At 41.8% G+C, this 24,743-nt stretch overlaps 3 protein-coding genes across 6 annotated transcripts in view; 2 read left to right on the forward strand and 1 right to left on the reverse strand.

Moving 5' to 3' along the window:
• Positions 1 to 213: 213 nt before the first annotated feature.
• On the forward strand, positions 214 to 14,764 carry LOC106586215 (presenilin-2). 2 transcript variants are annotated; one of them, XM_014173242.2, is made up of 11 exons: positions 214 to 502; positions 860 to 1,036; positions 1,407 to 1,627; positions 2,462 to 2,603; positions 2,831 to 2,898; positions 6,435 to 6,655; positions 7,067 to 7,165; positions 9,643 to 9,711; positions 11,918 to 12,007; positions 12,308 to 12,423; positions 13,404 to 14,764. In XM_014173242.2, exons 2-11 carry the CDS (start codon positions 908 to 910, stop codon positions 13,557 to 13,559), a joined length of 1,311 nt encoding a protein of 436 aa, XP_014028717.1. In that variant the 5' UTR covers positions 214 to 502; positions 860 to 907; the 3' UTR covers positions 13,560 to 14,764. The 2 variants fall into 2 exon arrangements, with proteins under 2 accessions (XP_014028717.1, XP_014028727.1); XM_014173252.2 differs by having other exon boundaries at positions 352 to 750.
• Positions 14,765 to 15,184: 420 nt separating this feature from the next.
• On the reverse strand, positions 15,185 to 17,875 carry dpy30 (dpy-30 histone methyltransferase complex regulatory subunit). 2 transcript variants are annotated; one of them, XM_014173274.2, is made up of 5 exons: positions 17,627 to 17,875; positions 16,190 to 16,230; positions 16,047 to 16,094; positions 15,589 to 15,731; positions 15,185 to 15,394 (listed from the first exon to the last, which is right to left on the reverse strand). In XM_014173274.2, exons 2-5 carry the CDS (start codon positions 16,205 to 16,207, stop codon positions 15,322 to 15,324), a joined length of 282 nt encoding a protein of 93 aa, XP_014028749.1. In that variant the 5' UTR covers positions 16,208 to 16,230; positions 17,627 to 17,875; the 3' UTR covers positions 15,185 to 15,321. The 2 variants fall into 2 exon arrangements, with proteins under 2 accessions (XP_014028749.1, XP_014028740.1); XM_014173265.2 differs by having other exon boundaries at positions 17,509 to 17,729.
• The window catches only part of LOC106586197 (spastin), a 34,374-nt gene continuing 27,415 nt past the window's right edge, over positions 17,785 to 24,743 (forward strand). For both annotated transcript variants that reach the window (XM_014173193.2, XM_014173221.2), the window contains exon 1: positions 17,785 to 18,142. In XM_014173193.2, coding sequence (XP_014028668.1) covers positions 17,785 to 18,142 — 358 coding nt within the window. The remainder of the gene's footprint in view (positions 18,143 to 24,743) is intronic.

The following is a 24,743-nucleotide window of genomic DNA, read 5'->3' on the forward strand; positions in this document are numbered from 1 at the left end:
GTGTGAATGGAATATGAATGACAGTCATGCAAAATGCTGTAATAGAAATAAGGCCATGCTCATACATGTTTTTATCGTCCTACCTAATCTTAAACGGCACCGACCGCCACTGGTGTAGATCAATTGGGGGGGGGGGATATTTTCATGCGTTTTAATTCCAGGCTATAAGGCAACAAAACATTTGAAAGGGTGTTTAGAATTTCTGTTGACACTGTAAGATGAGGGGGTTGTATTTGAAAGTTTCATAAACATATTTTTTATATATATTTTTTACTTTTAACGTTCTCATTTTTTTTACACAGCAAAATTATTTGAAGTCACAAGTTGTCTAGTGACGTTTCAGAAGGACGGATCACGTGGGCCCCCAGGCATCAGCTGATGACTTCCTTGTTGCCATTCTGCTTGTCGTCGGAGATAAGAGGAATTGCAGAAGCGCTTTCTTTCATCCAAGAACGGACGCGGTTTCCTTGGGCTTGTTGATGTCAAATTGTGGATTAAGGAGGTACTTTGATACGTTTAAAAACTCACTTTAATATAGTACGTACAGCTTTTTTTTTTCTTAGCTAGCTAGCTAACCGGCAAGGTAACTTGCACTTCTCACAATCTGTTCTAAATACCGGACTGTAGTGGCTAAGTCAATCCATTGGGGGTAATCCTCCTTTCAGCTAGCAACAGTAACGTTAGAGTATCCTGAAATGATGTATGCAGTTTTAGGCTACGTTTTTCGATATCAACATACTCGATAATCAAGTAAGTCAAAAAAAGCCTGTGGTACTATAATGATTGAACGTCAGTAAAGTTGCAGTTTCTCCGGGTTTTTTTTTTGTCAGTAACGAAGCAATTTTGTCTTGACTCAAAGAATTTTGCAGCTGTGTCCCTCTCCTCTGCCGTCGCTAACATTCTATCCATGAGTACTTCAGACAGTGAAGAGGACACCTACAATGAGAGGACAGCTCTGGTTGCATCCGAGTTACCGTCTGTGCCATCTTACCAACAAGACCCCGACCAAACCCAGCCTGCAGACATGGAGCCCAGGGTAGGTGTCCTCTGCACTGTTTGGCAAGTGCCCTTTCCCACAGCTGGGACACCTTGGATCATTTCAATGGCTCTATCGCAATTGGTCTTTGCGATTCCTTGTATCCTATCTCCTCACCTCCTTTGCAAATGTATTGGAGGAGAAGGTCCAAGGTCGCTCCCTGGACCCTCCCCAACGCATTTTGAGGAATTTAGGATGACTTGAGAAAGGGCCTTTGAATCAAGGGTCCGTAGCTCTTAGACTGTGGGTATCACAGCCACTACTTGCTATTTTCTATTGACTTCTTCATAGTACAATAATAACACTTATTCACACCATGTACTATTTCCATGTGATAAGCAATGCTAGAAAATGCTCCATTACTTTGCAGCGGCGCCTGGTGGCCCCAGAGCCTGCAGCTGAACCCCCCAGCCTAAACAGGAGTGCTGCAGAGCAGGAGCACGTAGACCTGGAAGAAGACGAGGAGCTCACACTCAAGTACGGCGCCAAGCATGTCATCATGCTGTTCGTCCCCGTCACCCTTTGCATGGTGGTCGTCGTAGCCACCATAAAGTCGGTCAGCTTCTACACTGAGAAGAACGGGCAGCAGCTGTAAGTGTTTTTTTTCCTTCCGTTTAGCAGCCTACCTTGGGTTATGTTCATGAGGCATCAAACGGACAGAAGCGGGGAGGGGCTGCTCTCTGGACCTTTCCAATAAGAAATGCAAATTTTCGTGTTCTGTTTCAGTGTTTTCTTTTGTGCCCTAATGAACACGACCCAGCGTAATATGAGAAGAGATGCTTCTTTGCGTGACAATACGAGATGAGCTGCTTCTATGCAGGACATTATGAGAAGAAGTGGTTCTTGCATATCATTATGACAGATCCTTAAGGGAACCTTTCCTGTGATTTGACACTGACATGCTTAAACTTAGTAGACACTAATGTCTTTATTACTTGAGTATGTGACTGGTTTTCCCACACTTTAGTACAAGCTAAGTTCATATCTATCTCGCTGGAACTAAGGCTAAATTAGGGGTGGGCAACCCTCCCTCTGGACATGGGGAGCTACTGGGTGTGCAGGCTTTTGCTCCAGCCCTACTATAACAGCCTGAAACCCGGAACCTGATTTTGTAGAATAAGGTGTGTTCGAGTAGGGCTGGAGCAAAATCCTGCAGGAGGGTAGCTAGCTAGTAATCTGAGAAGGATGGTTGGCCACTCCTCCTGAGATAAAGATTAGGTGTAGATGATATTAGGTTTAGAGTGAAGTTGCCCCTAGATGCTGATCCAGGGTCAGTTCTGCATTTTCCCCACTAATAGTTATGGTTAGGATTGAGGGAGGGGGAGCTGATCCTAGATCTGTGCCTAGGGGGAAACTACATCACGGAGCATAGTATTAGTGTCAGGCCGATTTTCATGATTGTTGATTTGACTCCGGCCCTGTTAGGATCTACACGCCTTTCACAGAGGACACAGACACAGTGGGCGAGCGGCTGCTCAACTCTGTGCTCAACACCATCATCATGATCAGCGTCATCGTGGTCATGACCATCTTCTTGGTCGTGCTCTACAAGTACCGTTGCTACAAGGTGAGACAGACTTAAGGTGTATTCAGGATGTTAAACATTCTGAATGTTGCAGATAGAAATAGAATGAATAGAGCGGACACGATTCCCTGGTATTCTATCTGACATGTAATCATATGTTTTACACCGTACATTTCTATCTAAATGTTCTGTAACGTTACATCCTGAACAGGCCCCAAGCTTGGAGTGCTATATTCTAGTGCTCTGTGTCATGGTTCATTTTGTCGTAGTTCATTCACGGATGGCTCATCCTGTCCTCGCTGATGCTGCTCTTCTGGTTCAGCTTCATGTACCTGGGGTGAGTGTCCATCCCTGCAATTGTTTGTAGTCAGCTGTATGGTATCATGTTGCCTGACTGTTGTGGTTGTTTAACCTCTTACATCTAGACGTTCCAATGATGGGCGTGGCGCGAAATACAAACTCCTCCAAAATCCCAAAACTTCCATTTTTCAAACATATTACTATTTTACAGCATTTTAAAGACAAGACTCTCGTTAATCTAACCACACTGTCCGATTTCAAAAAGGCTTTACAGCGAAAGCAAAACATTACATTATGTCAGCAGAGTACCCAGCCAGAAATAATCAGACACCCATTTTTCAAGCTAGCATATAATGTCACAAAAAACAAAACCACAGCTAAATGCAGCACTAACCTTTGATCTTCATCAGATGACAACCCTAGGACATTATGTTATACAATGCATGCATGTTTTGTTCAATCAAGTTCATATTTATATCAAAAAACAGCTTTTTTTTACATTAGCATGTGACGTTCAGAACTAGCATACCCCCCGCAAACATCCGGTGAATTTACTAAATTACTCACGATAAACGTTCACAAAAAACACAACAATTATTTAAAGAATTATAGATACAGAACTCCTCTATGCACTCGATATGTCCGATTTTAAAATAGCTTTTTGGTGAAAGCACATTTTGCAATATTCTCAGTAGATAGCCCAGCATCACGGCTAGCTATTTAGACACCGACCAAGTTTAGCCCTGACCAAACTCCGATTTACTATTACAAACGTTTGATTACCTTTGTTGTCTTCGTCAGAATGCACTCCCAGGACTGCTACTTCAATAACAAATGTTGGTTTGGTCCAAAATAATCCATCGTTATATCCAAATAGCGGCGTTTTGTTCGTGCGTTCTAGACACTATCCGAAGTGTAAATAAGGGTTACGAGCATGGCGCAATTCGTGACAAAAGATTTCTAAATATTCCATTACCGTACTTCGAAGCATGTCAACCGCTGTTTAAAATCAATTTTTATGCCATTTTTCTCATAAAAAAGCGATAATATTCCGACCGGGAATCTGCGTTTAGGTAAACAGAGGAAAGAAAAGAAAGCATTCTGTCGACGCGGGCACGCGCCTGAGTCTCACAGTACTGTAACCAGCCACTATCCAAACGCGCTACTTTGTTTCAACCAGAGCCTGCAAAGCCACGATTCAGCTTTTTGCCGCCTTCTGAGAGCCCATGTGAGCCGTAGGAAGTGTCACGTAACAGCAGAGATCCTTTGTAATGGATAGAGATGGCAAAGAAGGCCAAGAAATGGTCAGACAGGGTACTTCCTGTACAGAATCTTCTCAGGTTTTGGCCTGCCAAATGAGTTCTGTTATACTCACAGACACCATTCAAACAGTTTAACCAAACTTTGGAGTGTTTTCTATCCACAGCTAATAATTATATGCATATTCTCGTTTCTGGGCAGGAGTAATAATCAGATTAAATCGGGTACGTTTTTTTTATCCGGCTGTGAAAATACTGCCCCCTATCCATAACAGGTTAAGGAGAGAGCGGGACAGGAAGGCTGTCTCAAATAATATATGGGCTTAGTTCATGGCTCTGGTCAAAGGTAGTGCACTATATATAGGGAATAGGATGTCACTTGTTTTACGCCTTAAAGCAATTTCCACCACACTAGTGTATTAACTAACTTTGTTGGCTCAAACTTCTCCCCCCTCAGCATTTTTTATTTAAAGAACTGTCTGACAGATCTGAAAGATCACCTTAGTCCCTGGGCCAGAGATTTAACTTAAACAGAACCCCACTGTCTTCACTTATAGTACCAGTCCAAAGTTTGGACACACCTACTCATTCCAGGGTTTTTCTTTTTCTACATTGTAGAATAATAGTGAATACATCAAAACTATGAAAGAACACATGGAATCTTGTAGTAACCAAAAAAGTGTTAAACAAATCAAAATATATTTCAGATTCTTCAGAGTAGCCACCCTTTGCCTTGATGACAGCTTTGCACACTCTTGGCATTCTCTCAAACAGCTTCATGAGGTAGTCACCTGGATTGTATTTCAATTAACAGGTGTGCCTTGTTAAAAGTTGTGGAATTTCTTTCCTCTTTAATGCATTTGAGCCAATCAGTTGTGTTGTGACAAGGTGTAGGGGTGGTATACAGAAGATGGCCCTATTTGGTAAAAGACCAAGTCTATATTATGGCAAGAACAGCTTGAACAAGCATAGAGAAACGACAGTCCATTGTTACTATAAGACATGAAGGTCCGTCAATCCGGAAAATTTCAAGAACTTTGAACGTTTCTTCAGGTGCAGTCGCAAAAACCATCAAGCGCTATGATGAAACTGGCTCTCATGAGGATCGCCACAGGAAAGAAAGACCCAGAGTTACCTCTGCTGCAGAGGATAAGTTCATTAGAGTTACCATCCTCAGAAATCTCAGTCCAAATAAATACTTCAGAGTTCAAGTAACAAACACATCTCAACATCAACTGTTCAGAGGAGACTGCGTGAATCAGGCCTTCATGGCCAAATTGCTGCAAAGAAACCACTACTAAAGGACACCAATAAGAAGAGACTTGCTTGGGCCAAGAAACACCAGCAATGGACATTAGACTGGTGGAAATCTGTCCTTTGGACTGATGTGTCCAAATTTGATATTTTTTGTTCCTACTGCTGTGTCTTTGTGAGACGCAGAGTAGGTGAACGGATGATCTCTGCATGTGGTTCGCACCGTGAAGCATGGAGGAAGTTGTGGGGTTGCTTTGCTGGTGACACTGTTGGTGATTTATTTAGAATTCAAGACACACTTAACCAGCATGGCTACCACAGCTTTCTGAAGCGATACGCCATCCCATCTGGTTTGTGCTTAGTCCCACTATCATTTGTTTTTCAACAGGACAATGGCCCAACACACCTCCAGGCTGTAAAGGGCTATTTGACCAAGAAGAAGAGTGATGGAGTGCTGCATCAGATAACCTGGCCTCCACAATCACCTGACCTCAACCCAATTGAGATGGTTTGGGATGAGTTGGACCGCGGAGTGAAGGAAAAGCAGCCAACAAGTGCTCAGCATATGTGGGAACTCCTTCAAGACTGTTGGAAAAGCATTCCTCATGAAGCTGGTTGAGAGAACGCGAAGGGTGGCTACTTAAACAAATCAAATCACTTTTTTTTTTTTTTTGGTTACTACATGATTCCATATGTGTTATTTCATTAGTTTTTGATGTCTTCACTATTATTCTACAATGTAGAAAATAGTAAAAATGAAGGAAAACCCTTGAATGAGTAGGTTTGTCCAAACTTTTGACTAGCACTGTACATCAAAGGCAGCATTCTAACTCCTCAGTTCAGAGTTTGAACTGGGAGTATCTCAACAGTTTTAATGTGAATTCCTCATCCTAACAGACAGGACAGATGAAAGGAAGGGTATTCATTGGTCCTCGGATCACTATGGATGAAGGATAGGAAAGGAAGCAACTAGTGACATTGAGATACATCCCTTGTCTGTAAAGCGGTTTGAATGCACTTTACATGAAGTTTGATTTGACATTTCTCTCTTCCTATCCAGGGAGGTATTTAAAACCTACAACATGGCCATGGATTACCCCACATTAGCCATGATCATCTGGAACTTTGGGGCAGTGGGAATGATTTGCATACACTGGAAGGGGCCCCTGCAGCTGCAGCAGGCCTACCTCATTGCCATCTCGGCCCTCATGGCCCTGGTGTTCATCAAGTACCTGCCCGAGTGGTCTGCCTGGGTCATCCTGGGAGCCATCTCTGTCTATGGTGAGTAAGAGGGCTCAGAGTACATATTGCTGTTGGTTTCTACTGTCTAGCATTGTCCGGAATACCATGAAAAAGGGGTAAAAATAACAATCCACCTTGCCTTTCCCATTGCAAGGTGAATCTACCTTCTTATTACGTATACCGATCTAATCCTTTTAGATCTTAGTGAATAGCCAAGATGGGTAGAGGCTACAGGTTGTTTCTGGACGTGCCCTTTGATTTAATGACATAGGTGTTAATGGTAGACCAGTTATCATGCTGCTATACAGACCTTGACTATTAGCTGAGCACCACCTATCAAAAAGTGTGTGATTTCATCATGTATAAATGTTCCAATCATTCTTGCAGTAGTTCAGTACTTTTTTGCTCATTCAGAAATTCCTGTGTCATGCTGTTGTCCTTTGTTTGCAGATTTGGTTGCAGTCTTATGCCCCAAAGGTCCTCTAAGGATGCTTGTGGAGACAGCACAGGAGCGTAATGAGCCCATCTTCCCTGCACTCATATATTCATGTAAGTACAAGATTTTGTTCATTGGGGCACATCGTAGTAAAATGTTTTGCAACAGAAAGTGTATCTTGTTAACTTCCCTGGGCTAGGTGGGACGCTTGCGTCCCACCAAGTCAACAGCCAGTGGAATCGCGTGGCGCGAAATACAAATGCCTCAAATGCTATAACTTCAATTTCTCAAACATATGACTATTTTACACCATTTTAAAGACAAGACTCTCTTTAATCTAACCACATTGTCCGATTTCAAAAAGGCTTTACAGCGAAAGAAACACATTAGATTATGTCAGGAGAGTACCCTGCCAAAAATAATCACACAGCCATTTTCAAAGCAAGCATATATGTCACCAAAACCACAGCTAAATGCAGCACTAACCTTTGATGATCTTCATCAGATGACACTCCTAGGACATTATGTTATACAATACATGTATGTTTTGTTCAATCAAGTTCATATTTATATCAAAAACCAGCTTTTTACATTAGCATGTGATGTTCAGAACTAGCATACCCACCGCAAACTTCCGGTGAATTTACTAAGTTACTCATGATTAACGTTCACAAATAACAATTATTTTAAGAATTATAGATACAGAACTCCTTTATGCAATCGTGGTGTCAGATTTTAAAATAGCTTTTCGGTGAAAGCACATTTTGCAATATTCTGAGTACATAGCCCGGCCATCACGGCTAGCTAATTTGACACCCACCAAGTTTGGCCCTGACCAAACTCAGATTTACTATAAGAAAAATTGGATTACCTTTGCTGTTCTTCGTCAGAATGCACTCCCAGGACTTCTACTTAAACAACAAATGTTGTTTTGGTTCCAAATAATCCATAGTTATATCCAAATAGCTCCGTTTTGTTCGTGCGTTCAAGTCACTATCCGAAGGGTGACGCGCGAGCGCATTTCGTGACAAAAAATGTCAAAATATTCCATTACCGTACTTCGAAGCATGTCAAGCGCTGTTTAAAATCAATTTTTATGTTTTTTTTCTCGTAAAATAGCGATAATATTCCAACCGGGCGATGTTGTATTCATTCAAAGGCTGAAAGAAAAAAAATGGAGAATTCTCATGAACGCGCATCTCCAGTGTCGCTGTTCCCAGCCTGACCACTCACAAATTATCCTGCTGTTCTTCGCCCAGAGACACGTCATTCCACTTTCTGGTGCCTTCTGAGAGTCAATGGAAGCCTTAGAAAATGTCACGTTACAGCAGAGATGCTGTAGTCTGGGTACCCATTTGTAGCAAAACATTTTGCAACAAAAATTTGAGTTTATTGGACAAATTCAGGTAGGTATCTTAGTTCGGTTTCAAGAGAATACACACCCCTGAACTTGTTTAACCTGTTGGGGCTAGGGGGCAGTATTTGCACGGCCGGATAAAAAAACGTACCCGATTTAAACTGGTTACTACTCTTGCCCAGAAACGAGAATATGCATATAATTAGTAGATTTGGATAGGAAACACTAACGTTTCTAAAACTGTTTGAATGGTGTCTGTGAGTATAACAGAACTCATATGGCAGGCCAAAACCTGAGAAGATTCCATACAGGAAGTGCCCTGTCTGACAATTTGTTGTCCTTCCGTTGCATCTCTATCGAGGACCTCATTACCAGGCGGTGTCAGAGGACGGCCCTAAAAATTGTCAAAGACTCCAGCCACCCTAGTCATAGACTGTTCTCTCTGCTCCCACACGGCAGACGGTACCGGAGTGCCAAGTCTAGGTCCAAAAGGCTTCTAAACAGCTTCTACCCCAAAACCATAAGACTCCTGAACAGTTAATCAAATGGGTACCCAGACTATTTGCATTGTCCTCCCCACCCCGTCTTTTATGCTGCTGCTACTCTCTGTTTATTATTTATGCATAGAGACTTTAACTCTACCTACATGTACATATTACCTCGACTAACCTGTGCCCCAGCACATTGACTCTGTACCGGTACCCCCTGTATACAGCCTCGCTACTGTTATTTTACTGCTGCGCTTTAAATCTTTGTTATTTAAATTTTTTACTTCCTTATTTTTCTTAACTACATTGTTGGTTAAGGGCTTGTAAGTATTTCCCTGTATTTGGCACATGTGACAAATGAAATTTGATATATTTATCCTACTTTTAGATTTTGTTCTTCATCTCCCAATTTCCCCCTGAGGCACCCTCGCAGAGTCAGGTCACTACCATGTTCTGCTGTTATCATCTGGAAAAATATAGGGTTACGCGCTTTGCTTAAGGGCACATAATAAACACTACCCAACTCTGAGGGAATAGGCATCATACAAAGCAGTGGCTCCTTGTCTTGGTGCACGGGGCCCTTTATGTGTGTTTGTTTTAGTTAAATTCAGATTTGACAAATGTTTGTTCGTTTTTTTGTTGTTGTATGGTTTGTAGTTTCCTTCCATAAGGATGCCTTACAACCAAGATTATGAGTCTTGCAGAATTGCACCAGTTTCCTAATAAGACTTTCATTTCTTTTCAGCTGCCATGATATGGACGGTTGGGATGGCCAACCCAGCAAGAAATGCAGAGCCCACAAATCAAGATACAGGTACGTGTCGTATAATTTCTGTTTATAATCCTTTGGCTTTAACAATGCTCAGTTTGTTCCTAGTCTCAACCATAGATATAGTTATATTGTCTATGGTTTAACATTGTAACGTTTTGGGATTTTATTTTTATATATATACACTAGTATAAGTGTGTGTGTGTGTGTGTGTATATATATATATATATATATATATATATATATATATATATATATATATATATATATATATATATAAAATCCCAAAATGTATAGCTCAAAATAAAAATAAAGGGAACACTTAAACAACACAATGTAACTCCAAGTCAATCACACTTCTGTGAAATCAAACTGTCCACTTAGGAAGCAACACTGATTGACAATAAATTTCACATGCTGTTGTGCAAATGGAATAGACAACAGATGGAAATTATAGGCAATTAGCAAGACACCCCCAATAAAGGAGTGGTTCTGCAGGTGGGGACCACAGACCACTTCTCAGTTCCTATGCTTCCTGGCTGATGTTTTGGTCACTTTTGAATGCTGGCGGTGCTTTCACTCTAGTGGTAGCATGAGATGGAGTCTACAACCCACACAAGTGGCTCAGGTAGTGCAGCTCATCCAGGATGGCACATCAATGCGAGCTGTGGAAAGAAGGTTTGCTGTGTCTGTCAGCGTAGTGTCCAGAGCAGGGAGGCGCTACCAGGAGACAGGCCAGTACATCAGGAGACGTGGAGGAGGCCGTAGGAGGGCAACAACCCAGCAGCAGGACCGCTACCTCCGCCTTTGTGCAAGGAAGAGCAGGAGAAGCACTGCCAGAGCCCTGCAAAATGACCTCAAGCAGGCCACAAATGTGCATGTGTCTGCTCAAACGGTCAGAAACAGACTCCATGAGGGTGGTATGAGGACCCGACGTCCACAGGTGGGGGTTGTGCTTACAGCCCAACACCGTGCAGGACGTTTGGCATTTGCCAGAGAACACTAAGATTGGCAAATTCGCCACTGGCGCCCTGTGCTCTTCACAGATGAAAGCAGGTTCACACTGAGCACGTGACAGAGTCTGGAGACGCCGTGGAGAACGTTCTGCTGCCTGCAACATCCTCCAGCATGACTGGTTTGGTGGTGGGTCAGTCATGGTGTGGGGTGGCATTTCTTTGGGGGGCCGCACAGCCCTCCATGTGCTCGCCAGAGGTAGCCTGACTGCCATTAGGTACCGAGATGAGATCCTCAGACCCCTTGTGAGACCATATGCTGGTGCGGTTGGCCCTGGGTTCCTCCTAATGCAAGACAATGCTAGACCTCATGTGGCTGGAGTGTGTCAGCAGTTCCTGCAAGAGGAAGGCATTGATGCTATGGACTGGCCCGCCCGTTCCCCAGACCTGAATCCAATTGAGCACATCTGGGACATCATGTCTCGCTCCATCCACCAACGCCACGTTGCACCACAGACTGTCCAGGAGTTGGCGGATGCTTTAGTCCAGGTCTGGGAGGAGATCCCTCAGGAGACCATCCGCCACCTCATCAGGAGCATGCCCAGGCATTGTAGGGAGGTCATACAGGCACGTGGAGGCCACACACACTACTGAGCCTCATTTTGACCTGTTTTAAGGACATTACATCAAAGTTGGATCAGCCTGTAGGGTGGTTTTCCTCTTTAATTTTGAGTGTGACTCCAGATCTCCATGGGTTGATAAATTGGATTTCCATTGATTATTTTTGTGTGATTTTGTTGTCAGCACATTCAACTATGTAAAGAAAAAAGTATTTAATAAGATTATTTCTTTCATTCAGATCTAGGATGTGTTGTTTAAGTGTTCCCTTTATTTTTTTGAGCAGTGTATATATATATTTTCCACCTTTTATTTAACCAGGTAGGCCAGTTGAGAACAAGTTGTCACTCACAACTGCGACCTGGCCAAGATAAAGCAGAGCAGTGCGTCAAAAACAACAGAGTTACATGGGATAAACAAACGTACAGTCAATAACACAATAGAAAAATCTGTATACAGTGTGTGCAAATGAAGTAAGGCAATAAATAGACCAATAGTGGCAAAGTAATTGCAATTTAGCAATTTACACTGGAGTGATATGTGCAGATGAGGATGTGCAAGTAGAAATACTGTTGTGAAAAATAGCAGAAGAACATATGTGGTGATAAGAGTTCAAGTGCACTGTAGATTTGAAAGCAGGACTTAAAATGAATACACTTTTGCAATTTTTGGTTCCTCAGACGAGGAGGCACATCAGAGTGAGGGCACCCAAGTGTCCTCAGGGATGAATAGGTCCTACTCAACTGAGGATGACCTAGACGAGGAAGACCGTAAGTACTTTCTGAATCCTAAATCAACCGCTAGCCTCTACCCCTTAGGCACATCTGAAGGATCTGATAGGATAGGTGTAAGCAATGGTGGTGAACATTACACCAAGCCTATCAAAATGTAGCCATTTGGCATTTCTAGCCTATCCTTTCAGATCTCCACAAATGCATAGGGGGTAGGGTTCTAGGAGTTGATTGGGACAAACATCTCCCACAGCACTTAAAAAAATAAAAATAATGTTGTAATAAATGTGGTGTGAAACTAATCCAAATGGACATGCTGTGGTGTGGTATAATCTGCAGGAGGAGTCAAGCTGGGACTGGGGGACTTCATCTTCTACAGTGTGCTGGTGGGGAAGGCTGCTGCCACTGGAGGAGACTGGAACACCACGCTGGCCTGCTTTGTGTCCATTCTCATAGTGAGTGTTACAGCCAGACCTAGGGCTGTTGCGGTGGCTGTATTACTGCCACACCGGCAGTCACGAGTCATGACCGCAGTAAAAATTCCACGTGACCATTGAGTAATCTCCTTTTATCACTCTTGACATGCGTTGGTGGTATTCAACTCGCTAACGACCAACGGGTTGCTAATGGCCTGGTACTCAGGGCTCTATTGTCCCTCTAACCACTCTGACATCAATGCAAAATCACCCTTATCATCAACATTATTGTGCTTTTAAAACTCACCTCACTGAAGTTCAACAACTGGTTTAAACTGAGTGGAAAACATGGTCTTTGGATGTTCTTTCAAAGTGGACAGTGCTTTCTAAGGTGATGATTAATTCAAAACACCCATAAGCATATTACAGTTTATGCATAGGCCTATATATGAGCCCAATTCCCGCTTCCATAAAATAATGATTGTGCCGTTATACAATACATAGCCTTCTGCATATTATGCACGACAGAAACAGTTTTTATTTTTTTAAGTTTCTTTGGTACATAATTGGTCTAATCTGAAATTTTTGTAATCGCCTTTGAATGTGTACTGTATTATTATGCATACCGGATGGACTGGTTACCTTATTCTACACTCCAAACATTCTATCCATGAGTCTGGAAGTGAACGAATAGGCCTAGGTGATGTTGTTGGTTCATTGATTGTGCAGGGTGGCTTACAAAGTTAGTCTACAATTATAGTGAAAACTTTGTTTTTTTCCAATTGCATTTATGTATGATTAACTGTTCAGTTACAAGTCTGAACTAATGTTCATGATAAGCAGACCCATAGTAAATTAGAAAGGTCGTTTCTGCAGAAACTTTGGAACAGGTGTTGATTGCTAGCCTATTTAGTGTGGTTGCTAAGCTGAAATGGCCCTAACAACTGTGATTAAGCACCCAATTTTTTGTTTTTGTGGATTTGAAATGTTATTTTAATGACCCCTTCTGTGTCTCACAGGGACTCTGCCTCACTCTTCTGCTGCTGGCCATATTCAAGAAGGCCCTCCCAGCTCTCCCCATCTCCATCACCTTCGGCCTGGTCTTCTACTTCTCTACAGATAACCTGGTCCGCCCCTTTATGGACAACCTCGCTGCCCATCAGTTCTACATCTGACTTCCCCTCTGGGGGGTCAATGGAATGCACAACCATTTTAATTAGGTATTTATGTCCCACTCAACCAACTTTGGGTTATTTTGAGAACTTGGCACTCCCACTTCAATGGTTGAAGTGAAGTGGTAACTTGAACAGTCAAGACATGCTGCAGTATTCCATTCAAGTCAAATCTCTGCTCAAGGCTACTGGTTTTTAAAGGGGCAGTGCATTCCAAAACTTGATTTAATGATATTTTCACACAAGGTCAATAACTCTGAAATTGGTAAAATGATAATGCCCTTTTAGTGTGAGGTTTATTTTTTTTACTCCTGGAATTTGCCTGTTCAGGTGGGATGTAGTTTTTGGCCCACAGCATGAAATCACAATCCGATGTGATTATTCTGACCAATAACCCGTTCACAAAAATGGTTAGCTCCTACAGACAGTAAATCTGTCTGGCTGGGGCTTGCTATATAAATCAGGCATCGAGGTCAGAGTGTATTTGGTGTTATTTACATGAAATACACTGATTTTAAAATGAAAGACTGCTTGGGAGCTTTAATGTCTTGAAAGCAGAAAGTCTATTTTATGGCTTCACTTCTAACCCCCATTGCCCTTTTGTAAATAAGCTGAATGAAATAAGACAATCAAGCATAGATTCAAACAAGTTGTTTGAGGCACTCTATTCGTCAACAATTGATTAAATCGTGTATGACTCGTAGGAAATTATTTAACTTGACATTTTCTAATAGTTGGCGTCATACCAAATGGAAGTCAAATCATACTCTCTCTATTTTGATAATTGCTGCTGAGTTGCCACGTATGGTGAAGGAGGGAGCCAAAAGGTGTAGGATTGGGGGAGAGGCTGATGCTAGATCTGTACCTAGGGGATACATCCCGGAGAGCCCGAAAACAGAAACTAAACATGAAGCATGATGGTCCTAACTAGCCTGAAATCCAAACTGATTTCTGTTCATCAGTTTGTATTGCAGTCTAGGTTCTAATTGCTCACTGAAGACCAAAACTTGCCAGTAGCGTAAAGCTAAAATACTGGTATGCTGTTTGAATGGAGTGCTTTTACATGCAACGAGAGTGTGTAGTCTTTATATTGAAGATATATATTTTATAGAATGTAATGCTGTAACATTATTTATATTAATACACTTAAATGAAGTTTGATGGATTTTATTTTGTTGTGCAATAAAGTGGTACTTCTGCTAAATTAATTCCAAGAGCACAAATCTAACAACGGATGAAAGGGTGATTCTAAAATTAGTTTATGATTAATAGAATGGAGGTTGGGACATCTGAGATTTTGACCCTTTTATCAAAGGGATTCATCACCAGCTCTATAGCTCAACTAGTGGTAAAATAAAACAAGGCACTGGAATATTACATGTGTAATTTGGCAATATGTAAACATGGACTGGACTAGTTCTCAATGTTACATCACAAAAGAGGATATTGTTAATTAAAAAGCAATGTTTCCTCTTGTAGGCATTTTGGTAAATGGACTGAATTTGAATTTAGAATAGTTTGCCCTGAATGGGACCATGATGCAAGGGAACTTAAGGTTACACTGGTGTGTGTCTGTTTCGTAGATATTAGTTTACCTCTGACATTTACCCCAAAAGAAGAGTACCATATTTCCCTGCAGCACCATCTTTATTCTGGTTTAAAAAACTACATACACTATCATTAGCAAACAACCATTGACAGAAACAACAATTTTCTTGATTTTAAACATATGGCCTCAAAGTGCACATTTCCATCCGTCTTGGGCTTAATTTCGATTTTCAAACTGTGATTTGTTCTTGAGAAGGAAGGCTGCTAAGAATTCAATAGGATTTGTAGGTCTGAAAGAGAAGACAAAATGGAGAAAGACTTTAAAGATGTGCCTATTAGCTTGACAATTACTTGTTACTCAAATGCTCTTCCCTTTTCATAGTACTGCCTGTTCAATGCATTTTTTACAAATGCATTTCCAAGCATGTCACACAGAAATGTGAATGGAAAAAAGTGAGCCCCTGCACAGACATTTTCAACATACCTTTCCTTGGCCAGCACAGATAAGCCTTGAAGAAGAATGGGCACCACTGTCTGATCCAAATATGCCCTGGTGGGGAGCGACTGCAGATCCACCTTCTGTTTGGAGACCTTCTCTGTGTTGGTTTTCTCGTTTTCCACTATTCTCTACACAATGAGGTGGTGAAAGAGGAAGCAGAGATACAGAAATGTCACCAGTTACTGCTACTCTCACCACTATCCATGTATGAAAGCGTCTTAAAAAGTGTACTCAGAATTGCAATGTAGCCTAACCAATTTCTACCAAAAAGCATAGGCGTCACACATTAGTGCCTGCTATGTTAGAGAGCTGTGCATACATTGCTTGTTCAGTAGACAATCAAGGTTACCACAATGCAGTGTGATAGTTTGAGTCTTTGAAATGGACCCCTTTGCATGGACATAATTTTCTGAAAGGCACAATAATCATATTGATGGTCATACCTGGATGTTTTCTGTCAGTCCATATTCAGAATGGGGATTTTCAGCAATCTAAAAAGGAGCAGAAATTTGTCTAAACTATAAAACACGACATTTAAATGAAGAGAACCACTTAAAATCCCTAACTACATCTGTATTAGACTTACTGGAGTGTTCCCCTCCATAGATTGGTCTGCATCTGTGTGATCTGAGAGAAACATACATTAATGTCAGCTAACATTACTACATTCTAGGCAATTCACTCTGGCTATCTACTCCGATTTCAGACAGCAGAATAACTGATGAATTTACGAACGCTCAACACCTGTTGAATATGGCCAGTGTCAGTAAAAATAGGCAAAAAAGCTTAATTAAATTGTTGCCAGCAGCACAGTTGCAGTCACCAACGCTCTGGATAACATGAAAATAGCCTAACTAGCTCTGCTAGGGCAAGTAAAATGGCCAGAGTGAGGTGTTCTCTCATTTATGTCTGGAAGTAGCTAGCAAGCTAGCTAACTTTAGCCAGTTAGCTTGGGTGATTGACTGCCGTTGTGAGGTCGGATCAACCTTACTCCTACACAGCCATTCTGTAAATAGCACACCCAACTACCTCATCCCCATATTATTTTGTACCCCAGTATCTCCACTTGCACATCATCTGCATATCTATCACTTTCACCTCTATGGCCTATTTATTGCCTTACCTCCCCAATCTTACTACATTTGCACACACTGTACATAGATTTTTCTATTGTGTTAGTTGACTGTACGTTTGTTTATCCCATGTGTAACTGTGTTGTTTTTGTCGCACTGCTTTGCTTTATCTTGGCCAGGTCTCAGTTGTAAATTAGAACTTGTTCTCAACTGGCCTGCCTGATTAAATAAAGGGGAAATTAAACAAATAAAAAACTCCTCGGCCAGAGCGTCCAGCGTGCGCTCTAAACGCCCTGCGAAACGCTCTGAATTTACGAACACCGAGAGCGCATACTGGCACTCCAGAGTGAATTTACGAACGCACCCGAAGAGGACAGTCAGTCAGTTAACGTAAATGTCTTCAGAATCATTCGGAGACCGATCAGAAACAATATCAAAATGTCAACAACCGCAAGGACGGTGGTTCTGTCATCGTTTATAACGTAAGATACACACACTTACTCCAGACTAAGTTCAGGTAGATGACTAGTAACATAGCATTACCATCCATTCTTAAAAGCCAAAGAATGTACCCTACAGGCGGGATAGCTACAGTAATGTTAAATGAATTCAAGAGGCGGGTAAAGTAACGTTACTTTAGCTCGTTGGCTGGCTAACGTTATCATGTTAGCAACGACCTTCCATCGTGAACCAAGGACTGTTACCGAGAGATCAGATTGGATGAAACCAATTGTTTGGGTATAATAAATATTTCAAGCTAAATGTATCGATAAAATTGACTACAATTATAATATAACTCACAAAAGTGCCGATAAACGAACATTTCACTTACCGTCCGCCATGTTTGTTGTTAGTATTTACGCAATGTCGGTGGTCTCTACGTAAACTCTTGTTTGCAGTTACGTACTTTCTATGATAGGACAAGAGGGCGCGTGCCCCTCCTCTCTTACCCTTTTGTTCGTTTGGTAACCGCCCCGTCCAATTGTATCAACATTTGGACCACCATGTCGGAGAATATGTGCCAACTGTAGACCCTGCTAAAGTTGAGGCAACCCAAGCAAAAGGAAAAACCGTTATGTAATGGATACGATAGCAAGTCGTCGGGTGAATGAGTTCTCTGGGAGGAAGAGGCAGCAGAAATAAGCGAGGCCCTGCAGGGTCCCCGCCCGACGGAGGGGACATCTGCGACCAGGTGTCACTACATAAACGAAATGTGTACTACTTTTTCTACCCACTGCTGGCGTTGTTTGCAGTGCTCCGTGTCCTAGTCTTGAATTTCGGCGTACTCTTCGCCTGGCTGTGCGAGCGGATGTCTCGCGCTATGGTTGCGAGACCCAAACAACGGGCAGCAGACGGACATGCGAACAAGGTGTGCAAGCAAGACAGCGGCGAGCAGATCCGAAACAGCCACAAACAAGCATTCGAGTACATCTCAGTGGCTCTGAGAATTGACGAGGATGACAAAGGTATTTTTTTCAGTGTAGTGTGAGTGCTATTTGCAGCAGCACCACTGACTGTTGGCTAGCTGGGCTTAAACAGCAGTTATCAAGCTATCAACTGTCGTCAAACTATCAACTGTCATACACCGATGTGTGGATAATGCAAACTAAGATACTACTGTCAATACAAATTGAAACAAAACTGGTTCAATTTAACTAGGCTTATTGATTCACACGCAGGCTCTTTACCCAAACAGCAAAGCAATGGAGCGTGTACAAATATTATGTTCTAAATACAAACCAGGAAGTAAAGAGAGATCCACAGTTTTTATAATGTCATCATGCAGACAAAGAGAGAATGACATTCAGTATGCAATCACATAAAGATATTAGTTTATTGAACTGCAGATGCATATCTGTCCATTATACCACCACACTATTACTACAATGGCTTAATGTTGAGCCGGTTGACAGTGTTATGCAGACTGTTTAATATGGCTAGGAGAATGTGCCTGCCGACTCAACCTAGGTTTCAGACTGGCTGAATGCAGTCAGCCATATGGTATGCCCAGGGGCAATATATTAGTGGCTGAGTGCGGGGGACACCAACTAGTATAACTAGCCTGCATAAATTAAGGTGCCAATGAATGTTTAACAAAATGAAAATAACAAAGATAGGCAATACTGTATGGATATGCAAACAAAAGTAAATATATATATATATGCGTAGTCGTCCTTTGTGCCACCATGTTTTTGAAACCAGGACAGTTTATATTCCCAATATACTGTCCACACACACACAAGCCTATACAGTACAACAGCAGAGCTACTGCCTATCTGCATGTGCCTTTCTCCAATCTGTGATCCCAGGGGATCAATAGACATGTGCTTGGATGATGTGAGCCGACATTAATTGGTATCGTCAGCAGGGTGGAAAATGCCATACGATTCTCTCTCCTCTCCGAGTTGGCCGTGTCATCATGCATGCGCAAACTGAATTAATCGAGTTCCTCCCTGACTATTTACAATGTTTCAATGTACTGTAACTGGGGTGTATCATTAGTCCAAACAGTTGGAAAAAGGAAGGTTTTGCAACTAAAACAAAAGTTTCTATTGGACAAATTCAGGTAAGTCCCTCCCCGCTTCGTTCCGCGTGCTTGCATTTAAGAAACGCCTCCCCTCAATACACAGGGGCCGGAGCACATAGGAAAACAGTCTAAAGTCAGTGCTATGTTTTGAAAGGCTATACTTTCATCATGTTGGTGAGTTTGGTTAGTTAGACCCGTGTTTTCAATGCAAACACCCAAAATGTATTGATTATGTTTCTCCCAGACTCCTAGGTCTGTCATAAGCTAACCTCGTCCCCAAGCTATTTTGCACAGTGGTGTCTTGAGAGTCAGATTATAGATAAGCCAAACCCTTACTTTGCTGAAGGCAGAATTTTAAAACCCCTTTAGCATAGTAGTTGGAGTAAAGCAGAGATACTGGAATCCAGCCTAATCTTCCAGCCCTGGAAACCCACACATCTGCATCCTCGTCTTCTCTGCCAATGTTCGATTGACCTACTGAACTGGCTGGAGCAACGTGCCAAGGGGCTTACTGTACTCTACCACTATACTGTACTTGCTCAGGTACACTGTACTGCACCTGTACATAGCCCATCTGTAAACAGCCCATCTATCTACCTCATCCCCTTACTGTATTTATTTATTTATCTTGCTCCTTTCCACCCCAGTATCTCTACTTGCACATTCATCTTCTGCACATCTAGCATTCCAGTGTTTAATTGCTATATTGTAATTACTTCGCCACCATGGCCTATTTATTGCCTTAACTTACCTCATTTGCACTCACTGTATATAGACTTTTTTGCCCTTTTTTTTCTACTGTATTATTGACTGTATGTTTTGTTTATTCCATGTGTAACTCTGTGTTGTTGTAAGTGTCGAATTGCTATACTTTATCTTGGCCAGGTCGCAGTTGCAAATGAGAACTTGTTCTCAACTAGCCTACCTAGTTAAATAAAGGTGAAAAAAAAGGTTTAGCCTAGTGCACACAGTCACAGCAGTCCCATACAATTTCAGACATTCAGGGGTTGACTGGATATTGTATATCAAATCTTATTTGTCACATGCGCCGGGGGGGGGGGGGTAGAAGCCTTTTGGACTTAGACTTGGCGCTCCGGTACCGCTTGCTGTATGGTAACAGAGAGTCATAGACTGTTCTAAGGTGGCTGGAGTATGACAATTTTTAGGGCCTACCTCCGACCGCCTGGTATAGAGATCCTTGATGGCAGGAAGCTTGGCCCCAGTGATGTACTGGGCCGTAAACACTACCCTCTAGTGCCTTGCGGTCGGAGGCCGAGCAGTTGCCATACCAGGCAGTGATGCAACCAGTCAGGATGCTCTCGATGGTGCAGCTGTAGAACCTTTTGAGGACCAATGCCAAATCTTTTCAGTCTCCTGAGGGGGGAGTATGTTTTGTCGTGCCCTCTTCACGACTGTCTTGGTGTGTTTGGACATGTTTGGACCATGAGGCTGTCTATAGGCCTGTCCCTATAGGCTGTCTTGTCGGTGATCAGGCCTACCACTGTTGTGTCATCGGCAAACTTGATTATGGTGTTGGAGTCGTGCCTGGCCATGCAGTCATGAGTGAACAGGGAGTACAGGAGGGGACTGAGCACGCACCCCTGAGGGGCCCCTGTGTTGAGGATCCGCGTGGCGGATGTGTTGTTACCTACCCTTATCACCTGGGGGCGGCCCGTCAGGAAGTCCAGGATCCAATTGCAGAGGGAGGTGTTTAGTCCCAGGTCAGTGATGAGCTTTGAGGGCACTATGGTGTTGAACGCTGAGCTGTAGTCAATGAATAGTATTCTCGCATACAGTTGAAGTCGGAAGTTTACATACACCTTAGCCAAATACATTTAAACTCAGTTTTTCACTATTCCTGACATGTAATCCTTGTAAAAAATCCCCTGTCTTAGGTCAGTTAGGATCACCACTTTATTTTAAGATTGTGAAATGTCAGAATAATATTACAGTGATTTATTTCAGCTTTTATTTTTTTCATCACATGGGTCAGAAGTTTACATGCACTCAATTAGTATTTGGTAGCATTGCCTTTAAATTGTATAACTTGGGTCAAAAGTTTTGTGTAACTTTCCACAAGCTTCCCACAATAAGTTGGGTTAATTTCGGCCCATTCCTCCTGACAGAGATGGTGTAACTGAGTCAGGTTTGTAGGCCTCCTTGCTCGCACACACTTTTTCAGTTCTGCCCACAAATTTCTATAGGATTGAGGTCAGGGCTTTGTGATGGCCACTCCAGTATAGAGGTCGACCGATTAATCGGAATGGCCGATTTTTAATTAGGGCCGATGTTATGAAAACTTGATAATCAGTAATCTGCATTTTTGGACACCGATTGTGACCGATTACATTGCACTCCACGAGGAGACTGCATGGCAGGCTGACTACCTGTTACACGAGTGCAGCAAGAAGCCAAGGTAAGTTGCTAGCTAGCATTAAACTTATCTTATAAAAAACAATCAATCTTAACATAATCACTAGTTAACTACACACGGTTGATGATATTACTAGTTTATCTAGCTTGTCCTGCGTTGCATATAATCAATGTGGTGCCTATTAATTTCTCATCGAATCACAGCCTACTTCGCCAAACGGGTGATGATTTAACAAGCGCATTCACGGAAAAAGCACTGTCGTTGCACCAATGTGTACCTGACCATAAACATCAATGCCTTTCTTTAAAATCAATACACAAGTACGTATTTTTAAACTTGCATATTTAGTTAATATTGCCTGCTAACATTAATTTCTTTTAACTAGGGAAATTGTGTCACTTGTCTTGCGTTCCGTGCAAGCAGTCAGGGTATATGCAGCAGTTTGGGCCGCCTGGCTCGTTGCGAACTGTGTGAAGACCATTTATTCCTAACAAAGACCGTAATTAATTTGCCAGAATTGTACATAATTATGACATAACATTGAAGGTTGTGCAATGTAACAGCAATATTTAGACTTAGGGATGCCACCCGTTAGATAAAATACGGAACGGTTCTGTATTTCACTGAAAGAATAAACGTTTTGTTTTCGAAATTATAGTTTACGGATTTGACCATATTAATGACCTAAGGCTTGTATTTCTGTGTGTTATGTTATAATTAAGTCTATGATTTGATATTTGATAGAGCAGTCTGACTGAGCGGTGGTAGGCAGCAGCAGGCTCATAAGCATTCATTAAAATAGCACTTTCGTGCGTTTTCCAGCAGCTCTTCGCTGCGCTTCAAGCATTGAGCTGTTTATGACTTCAAACCTATCAACTCCTGAGATTAGACTGGTGTAACCGATGTGAAATGGCTAGCTAGTTAGCAGGGTGCACGCTAATAGCGTTTCGATCGGTGACGTCACTCGCTCTGAGACCTTGAAGTTGTTGTTCCCCTTGCTCTGCAACGACCGCGGCTTTTGTGGAGCGATGGGTAACGATGCTTCGAGGGTGGCTGTTGTCCATGTGTTCCTGGTTCGAGCCCAGGTAGGGGCGAGGAGAGGGACGGAAGCTATACTGTTACACTGGCAATAATACTAAAGTGCCTATAAGAACATCCAATAGTCAAAGGTATATGAAATACAAATGGTATAGAGAGAAATAGTCCTATAATAACTACAACCTAAAACTTCTTACCTGGGAATATTGAAGACTCATGTTAACCTCTCTCGGGTATGTGGGACGAAATCGTCCCACCTAGTCAACAGCCAGTGGAATCGAGTGGCGCGAAATTCAAAAACCTTAAAAATGCTATAACTTCAATTTCTCAAACATATGACTATTTTACACCATTTTAAAGACAAGACTCTCGTTAATCTAACCATATTGTCCGATTTCAAAAAGGCTTTACAACGAAAGCGAAACATTAGATTATGTCAGGAGAGTACCCAGCCAGAAATAATCACACACTCATTTTTCAAGCTAGCATATAATGTCACAAAAACCCAAACCACAGCTAAATGCAGCACTAACCTTTGATCTTCATCAGATGACACTCCTAGGACATTATGTTATACAATACATGCATGTTTTGTTCAATCAAGTTCATATTTATATCAAAAACCAGCTTTTTACATTAGCATGTGATGTTCAGAACTAGCAAACATACCGAAAACTTCCGGTGAATTTACTAAATTACTCACGATAAACGTTCACAAAAAACATAACAATTATTTTAAGAATTATAGATACAGAACTCCTTTATGCAATCGCGGTGTCAAATTTTAAAATAGCTTTTCGGCAAAAGCACATTTTGCAATATTCTGAGTAGATAGCTCGCCATCACGGGCTAGCTAATTTGACACCCACCAAGTTTGGCCTTCACTAAACTCCGAATTACTAGAAGAAAAATTGGATTACCTTTGCTGTTCTTCATCAGAATGCACTCCCAGGGCTTCTACTTCAACCACAAATATTGTTTTGGTTCAAAATAATCGATAGTTATGTTCAAATATCCTCTGTTTTGTCCGTGCGTTCAGGTCCCTATCCGAACGGTGACGCGCGGACCCATGTCGTGACAAAAAAATTCAAAATATTCCATTACCGTACTTCGAAGCATGTCAAACGCTGTTTAAAATCAATTTTTATGCGATTTTTCTCGTAAAATAGCGATAATATTCCGACCGGGAGACGTTGTTTTCGTTCAAAGACAGAAAGAAGAAAATGGTGTATTCACGTGCACGCGTGCACCCGTGTCATTGTTCTCAGATCGACCACTATCCAAAAACACCCCTACTGTTTTTCAGCCAGGGACTGCAGAGTCATCATTGCCCGTTCTGGCGCCTTCTGAGAGCCTATGGGAGCCTTAGAAAATGTCACGTTACAGTAGAGATCCTCTGTTTTCGATAAAGAGGCTATAGAAGGCCAAGAAATGGTCAGAGAGGGCACTTCCTGTATAGAATCTTCTCAGGTTTTGGCCTGCCATATGAGTTCTGTTATACTCACAGACACCATTCAAACTGTTTTAGAAACTTTAGGGTGTTTTCTATCCAAATCAAACAATGATATGCATATTCTAGTTTCTGGGCAGGAGTAATAACCAGATTAAATCAGGTACGCTTTTTATCCGGATGTGAAAATACTGCCCCCTACCCAAGAGAGGTTAAAAGGAACCGCCAGTTTTCATGTTTGGAGCAAGGTACTTAAACGTTAGCTTTTTTACATGGCACATATTGCACTTTTACTTTCTTCTCCAACACTTTGTTTTTGGATTATTTAAACCAAATTGAAAGTTTCATTATTTATTTGAGGCTAAATTGATTTTATTGATGTATTATATTAAGTTAAAATAAGTGTTCATTCAGTATTGTTGTAATTGTCATTACAAATGAATAAATAAAAACGTCCGATTTAATCGGCATCAGCTTTTTTTGGTCCTCCAATAATCGGCATCGGCTTTTTTTTGGTCCTCCAATAATCGCCATCGGCTATTTTTTGGTCCCCCAATAATCGGCATCGGCTTTTTTTTGGGTCCCCCAATAATCGGCAGCGGGGTAGTTTTTTGGGTCCTCCAATAATCGGTATCGGCTTTTTTTGGTCCTCCAATAATCGGTATCGGTATTGAAAAA

The sequence above is a fragment of the Salmo salar genome, chromosome ssa02 (assembly GCF_905237065.1).
Source record: "Salmo salar chromosome ssa02, Ssal_v3.1, whole genome shotgun sequence".
Taxonomy (NCBI): domain Eukaryota; kingdom Metazoa; phylum Chordata; class Actinopteri; order Salmoniformes; family Salmonidae; genus Salmo; species Salmo salar.